Source organism: Dioscorea cayenensis, chromosome 12 (assembly GCF_009730915.1).
Source record: "Dioscorea cayenensis subsp. rotundata cultivar TDr96_F1 chromosome 12, TDr96_F1_v2_PseudoChromosome.rev07_lg8_w22 25.fasta, whole genome shotgun sequence".
NCBI lineage: Eukaryota > Viridiplantae > Streptophyta > Magnoliopsida > Dioscoreales > Dioscoreaceae > Dioscorea > Dioscorea cayenensis.
In genome coordinates this window covers 20,132,493-20,139,689 of record NC_052482.1, presented here as the reverse complement: position 1 = coordinate 20,139,689, position 7,197 = coordinate 20,132,493, and the positions used below count along the sequence as shown (strand labels likewise).

At 34.5% G+C, this 7,197-nt stretch overlaps 1 protein-coding gene across 1 annotated transcript; it reads left to right on the top strand.

Moving 5' to 3' along the window:
- The first annotated feature begins 2,252 nt into the window (after positions 1 to 2,252).
- On the top strand, positions 2,253 to 4,950 carry LOC120273060 (protein YIPF5 homolog). Its single transcript, XM_039279698.1, has 2 exons — positions 2,253 to 3,147; positions 4,684 to 4,950. The coding sequence occupies exon 1, from the start codon at positions 2,340 to 2,342 to the stop codon at positions 3,120 to 3,122; it is 783 nt and encodes a 260-aa protein (XP_039135632.1). The 5' UTR covers positions 2,253 to 2,339; the 3' UTR covers positions 3,123 to 3,147; positions 4,684 to 4,950.
- The last annotated feature ends 2,247 nt before the right edge of the window (positions 4,951 to 7,197 follow it).

Below are 7,197 nucleotides of genomic sequence, written 5' to 3'. Positions count from 1 at the left end.
ATATTTGTATACACGATTCTTTCTTTAATAATCCAGATTCATTTGTTTAACATACACTTTCGGTGTTTAAGTATATAGTTCATTGTGTAAATATCAATGTAATTGTTTAAACTCCGCTTTTCTCGTGTAAAAGCGAACCGAGGGGAGTGTACGCATAGCGGGGTCATAGTCATCAGTATAGGTGTAATAGTTTCAAATGTAAACCGGTTTAAATTAATTCATTTTTCGGAAGAACATGACAAATTTTTGTCAATGTAAATGTACATGTATCTAAATTCAATTAAATTCATTCTGTTTCGTTTTGAGGTTCCGTTCTTGTTGGATGATATTGTAGTCCGCAGGGTACATTATCGGGTAGGGTTCTGTTTCATTTTCATTTTCATTATCGGCTAATATCAACATTCATTTTTAATTGTATAATGATAACTTTTTGCCCTTTAACTTTTTGTTTTTCTCTGTTTAAGTTTAGGTTTCTCTGCTTTAAATTTAATATTTTCTCGTTTAAAAATATCCTTATTATTTAATAATATCAATGTAATTACAACAAAAAAATATACTTAATATTTTTCTCGCTTTAAAAATATCCTTATTACTTAATAATCTCTTATAGAGTGTAATGTAATGTTCCGATTTTTTTATGTGCGACGGGAGTGGAAACGCTGGGGAACCGAGCGTAGTAATTACGCTGGGGAACCGCTAGCACCATCCCGTTGTACATTTTAAGCGGATACAAATTTATTTTTAAACGATAAAAAAATAATAGATTAAACGAGAATAAAAATATTTAAAACGTAAGAGATATATTTAAATATAAAGTTCAATATTTAAAAAAATAATAAGAAGTATATACACAACGCCTAGTCTGACAGCGATTCATTCCACGATCCGCGATTGTGACTCGAAAGCGTGGCAATGGCTACAGCGCAACTTGCGGACCTCGGGACGCCACGACTCGATCCTCTTTCGCTCAGGGACACCCGAGTTGCCTTCTCGTCACGGGCGGTCAGCAAACGCGATTCGCGATTTTTCATCCATCGACCGTCGTCGTTGTCGGTATGGGGAATATAGCTTCCTTATACGCCATTTTTGAAGTCGAAGCTTCCTTCCACAGTCACCCGGTGTTTCTCGTTCTTCAGTAATTTGAAGTCAAAATTCCTTTTGATTGCAAAATTCCTAAGTGCGTCTCTGAAATGTTCAACGCCTTCAAAACATTGTCCAATATCCAACGACAACACTTCAGCTTGATCGGATGAGGAAGGAAGGCATGCCACACCCTCAGGCTCGCCATGATGTGGAACAGAAGCGCTGCCAGATTCTGAATTCCTGCCAACACTTTAGTTTAAACGAACACGATCAATATTTAAACAGAGACACAAAATATTTAAACGATAAACATAAATCTTAAACGTTAAAACAAAAAGTTAAATAATAAGTTAATAAGTTAATGGAAACTTGATAAATGTAAACAGTGACAGGGATAATAAACAATAATTAACTTCTACAACTATATAAACATAAACGAGAAGAAACTTACAACGAGAAGAACTCGTTTTCAGTAGGATACGATGCCACATCATCTGTCTCAACAACAAGATCAACAACAGAACATTTGAAGATGGAGTGCACGTGACACATGCGCTGGAAGTCAACCTCGTTTTATATGAGACATACCGTTTTATGTCCATCGAGTGTGATAAACTTCACTCGACACGGAAATATCGAGACCCCATCGCTCACATATTTCAGCTAACACCGATTCCCCAAGAAGTCGTGCCGTGAACATTAGCACTCGTCCCTCCCCGTTGTATCTAGCAATAGCACAAAAAACTCTCCATAATTTAATCCGAAGAGCTAAAATCGAATACACCAAATGAGGAAGAAGAAAAGAAGAAGAAGAAGAAGAACAAGAACAAGAACAAGAACAAGAAGAACAAGATATGAGCCTTCTAAACTTTGTTTGAGAAAAAAAGCAAGCGAGAGCATTGAAAAACTATGCGTAAAAGAAAGTTATGATTGGTACCATTTTTTTCCCACCTTTTCGAAAGCGAAAAAGAATTTCATATCGCTGATCCCACTTCAACTTACCGTGAGGGTTAAAAGGAATGTAAAAATATAACTGAGTACGGGTGTCGCAAAAGTTGGAGGGGGTTTTTGGGAAGTTTTGAAAATTACGAGGGGTGAACAGTAATTTTCCCTATAATTTATTGAATTTTTTTTCTTTATTTAATAAACGTCAGTTAGCTTAACGGGGAAGCAAAACCCGAAACCTTCAAAAAGGCTCGAAACCGGCGCGAAATCGCGAAACCCTAGATCTCTCGAAGCTCTCGATTTGATCAACAATGGCGAAGGAGTTCAACGTTCCGCCGGTGGTCTTCCAGTCCTCCGGCGCCACACCTGCCGCCGTTGCCCACCAGCGCCACACCTCTTCGGCCCCTGCCTTCAAACCCTCCTCCATGCTTCCTTTCATGCCTTTCGATCTCAGCTCTGCCCCCGCCTCCTCCTCCTTCTCCACCCCGGCTGCTCACTCCTTTAATGTTCCCGCTTACCCATCCATCTCCGGCTCCGGCTCCGGCTCCGGCTCCGGCTTCTTCTCCTCCTTCGACGAGGAACCCCCTCTCCTCGAAGAGCTCGGCATCAATACCCGCCAGATCTGGCTGAAGATCACCTCCATCCTCAACCCTTTCCGTGTAAACCCCATCCTCCACGAGGACGCTGACCTCTCCGGCCCTTTCCTTTCCCTCATGGCCTTCGGCCTCTTCCAGCTCCTCGCTGGAAAGTTCCATTTCGGTATCATCCTTGGCTGGGTCACTGTCGCCTCCCTTTTCCTCTACGGCGTTTTCAACATGCTCGCCGGCCGCTATGGTAATCTAGATCTATACCGATGCTTGAGTTTGGTTGGCTATTGTATGATCCCGATGGTGATTTTCTCCGCGGTGTCCCTTTTCATGCCGCATAGCGGAGTTCCGATCTTCGTCGTTGGAGCTGTTTTCGTGCTTTGGTCCACAAGGGTTTGCACGCGGCTTTTGATCGAATTGGCTTCGTGCGGAGACGAGCATCGCTGGTTGATAGCGTACGCTTGCTGGCTTGTTTACTTGCTTTTCGCTCTGCTCGTGATCTTCTGATTCGTTGGCGTGGGAGAACTATTTGGTATGTGAGAATCTTGCACTCTTCTTCACCTCTCCATTTTTATTCCAAAATTGTGATCTTTCTCAATATTGCTATTGTTTGTGAAGTAATATATTCATGGTAGAACACAGATATATGCTTGATCGAATTTTTATGATAGTTGAGAATAAATAAATAAATTTCATTACTTAGACCTTTGATTTCAGCTAGCCTTGGCAAATTGCATGAATTCTTGTTGATCCTTATTGCATCCGTCTACATGAGCTGATGTTTTCTTGGATTCATTTTTTTTTCCTTTTTATATTTTTTGTCAACTGACTTTATGATGTTAAGATTTATTGCACTTGGTGAGATCTTTGGCCAAAGGGAAATTTTTAGGTTAGCAATGTGACGTAGGATGTTTTACATGAGTTAGAATTCTTGTCATTCTTGATTTTAGTTTCTACATTCAAATGCCCTTCATTATATTTGTATACTAAGGTTTTATACTGAGCCCTGTTTTAGACTTGTAGAATTCTTGTCTTCATCTCATATCTGTATGCCTTTTTTAACTGATTTAGGGGTCATGGATCTAAACCTTTGAGCAATTCATGCAATTAGGAACTTCGTAATTTCGTTTCTTTACTGTGTTCTTGTTCTTAATGTTGGAGTTAAGGATCAATGCCATCCATCAACCTTTTTAAAGTCTGGGTTTGTTTTCCGCTTCAATCTTCATAAACTAAATGTTTTTCATGCCAAATAAAACACTTTTGTTAGGATAGATATGAGAAACATACCTCTTTATCTGTTGTTGCTCGGAAGTCTTATGACTTTAGCTGGTGTTTGGATATGAATAAAATTTTACATCTTATTACTTGTAAGAGGTCAGTGAATATAGCTAATGCTCAAAAGTTTTATTTTCGTGACTTTCTGGATAATTGTTGGGATCTCCTTGTAGTATGTATTCTCATTCACCTTGTTTGTGTATTGGTTTGAATTAAGTTGAGCTCTTTCAATTATTTATTTATTTATTTTGCTTACAAGTGGCTTTTGCAGGGCCATTCTTTGTTGAGAAATAAAGGGTTTTAAAGTTAGTGGGGAATTTTGAGACAGGGTATATCATTGAGGGGAGACTGGTTAGAAATAAATAGCATAATATATGAATGTTTGGGATAAGCAAACAAAGATGTAGTTTAGTCTTGGTGGAGGTGGTTGAGGAAGGCTGTCTCGTTCCATGTAGTGTTTGTTAATTTTATATGTCATGTATCTTATCTTCAATGCCCCGTTTGGTTGATCACATCTGATAACATGAATTATTCAGAATGTTGAAATTCTTTGTTGTTATGCTCTAGCAGATTTAAGACGATAGCCTTTCTCATAAAAAGATTTTAGGAATATAACATTCTCATTCTTGCTACATAATTATCACATTGGAAAGACAAGTTTAATTATGGATTAGTACTAGTTGCAAATTTGATCTGATTTTGTTTTCATAAAGCAATCAAAATTTATAAACTGTATTTGTTGTTTTGAAAGTTGCGAGTGAGAAAAACTGAATTTTTTTCTGCTTTGTCATAGGTTTGCTCAAGGATTGGAGGGCCGGCTTCAGGAATTTTTCTCTGGCATTTTGGACTCTGTATAATCTTCTCATTTCCTTCATTTGTGTTAGTTCAACATCATATATTCCACAGTACCTTTAGAAATTACACACCCACACATCTCTAATATACACTCTTTTAGACCTTGTAGAAAGGGCTGTGTGGTGATTATTCTTTGTAGAAATTATTCTTTAGAGGAGTTGATGTGTTCATTATATAAATTATCCTAATTTGTTTGATTTCTCCACCATTTGAGTTTGAATTAAGAATTCATACTGCTAAATTTCTTTTCATCCTTGCCCTTTCCTGTTTATTACTATAACAAATGTCTCAGTGATGTATGGTCTTTGTATCTGAAATACTCCACTATTGCTGATGTAGTTCTCCAGATGTGGGGAAAAAAACCACTCTTATCTTGCTGTTTAAGTCTGATTAACATGTTATCTTGCTGCTTTGGGTTAAATATGATTGACCATGTTTTCCTACAATCTGATAATGTCCTTTGTACAAATTAGGTTTACTGCCTAGATTAGACTTTTTTTTTATTCTGTGTGGCCGGAGAAAATCTTCCTGTCTAAAGGTTTACCTGCCTATTGTTTGTATTCTGCCTAAATGACCCTTCAACGGGCACGTGTTTATCATGCCTTTGTACCTTGCTGTTCTATTCTAGGTCAAGGGATTGAAAACAATGAATAGTATCATGGAGATGATGTTAAAGTTGTCATTGTTTAACAGTTTGTAATTTTGGTTATGTTTGTTCAACCTAATAATTACAAAGTTATTGCGTGGAATTTATTGCATATTCAATTCAATAGTTGCTAAGTAATTATATGTAACTGCCCCCATCAGATAATAATATTTTCATACTACTTTATTATGTTTGTTTGTATAATGATCCTAAACTAAGTTTAAAAATAAAATATTTTAATAATATTTAATTTTTATTTTGTAAGTTAGAAATTTATTTGGTAGTTATTATGAATTTTCATTTAGGTCTGTTTGGTGGAGATGATATAGCATAGGATAAACTATTATATCTTATTATCTTTTATTTGGTGTGCTGATAGTATATGATATGATAGCTTTATTATATACAAGAAGCTTGTTAACTAGATAGAACATAGTTTCACTATATTAAATAGGTTTTTCGCAAAAAGGTTTCTCCATAAATGTTTTCCCTGAACAAGTTGTTTATTATTTGAATCTTTTCTTTGAATATGTTTTGTTTTAGTTTTTCTAGTTTGATGATTTTTTTTCTTTAATTGATTTTGATATAAAGAGGGTAAAATCTATTTATTTTGCTATATATAAGGAATCTATGTTATTTTTTCTGGCAATATATTGGTAAGATTATTTGTATATTATGTATTTTTTAATAATTTAATATAAACTAATAAATATACTAAGGGCCCGTTTGGTGGATATAATAAGGACAATAGGATAGGATAGATTATCAAATCATGCTATTATAGTGTGTTAACATGATATGATAGTCTTAATTAATTAGTCCATTTATCCTACCGGTCACATGATAATTAATCATATGGGAAAGTTAAGATAGAAACAAATAAGATATGAGAAAAAAAAAAATTAAATTTACTTATTATTTGGTTTCTTCCCCCATCTAGGGTTTCATTGTGCCCCCTCTTTTGATCTTAAACATGATGTTTGAGAGAAAAAGCTTGTCAACAATTAGATAGGACATTAATTTCACTATTTTAGTTATTTTTCATCTAAATCTCTTTTTTATTATGTTAGTTTCTCTAAAATTGATTTTGATATTTATTTTGCTATATTGATAACTTTGTGTCTCCAAAAAACATAGGTATGAACTATAACTTTTGCAAATTGGTAATATTGCAATCAATATATTTGTCAATATTATTTATAGGTTATTTATTTTTTAAAAATTTAATAGAAACTAATAAATCTACCGATAAGTAAATCATTAACAAAAAAAACAATCCAAAAAAAGTCAATTTTAAAAAAGAATATATAACTATATCATAAAAGGGGTAATTTGTCTATTTACATTCCATTAATATCATATCTAGTTATCCGTTACACTTCAAACGTAAAATATGATAACAAAATATTATCTAAAGGTTTATCCGGTCCACATTAAACATAGAATAGGATATAAGTTTATCATGTCCAAATTTTTTCTTACTCTTATTCAGTCCTTATATCATATCCGTTCATATTTTATTCTGTTCACCAAACGGGCCCTAAATATACTGAAAACAAATCTATTTAAAGAATATATATATATATATATATATATAGTTATAAAGGTAATTCTATCTTTATACATACAATTCATATCATGCCATTATCACTTAAGGGCGGATATGTATATGATAAACTCATATCTAATCCTATGTTTAATGCATACCGGATAAGTTATTAGATAGCATTTTATAATCCAATTATACATTTAATATTGATGGCATAATAAAATGATATGAATGTTATGTAAATAGACAAAATTACC

Excerpts from the sequence above, each read along its gene's own strand:
- LOC120273060 (XM_039279698.1), top strand. The coding sequence starts at position 2,340 with ATGGCGAAGGAGTTCAACGTTCCGCCGGTGGTCTTCCAGTCCTCCGGC.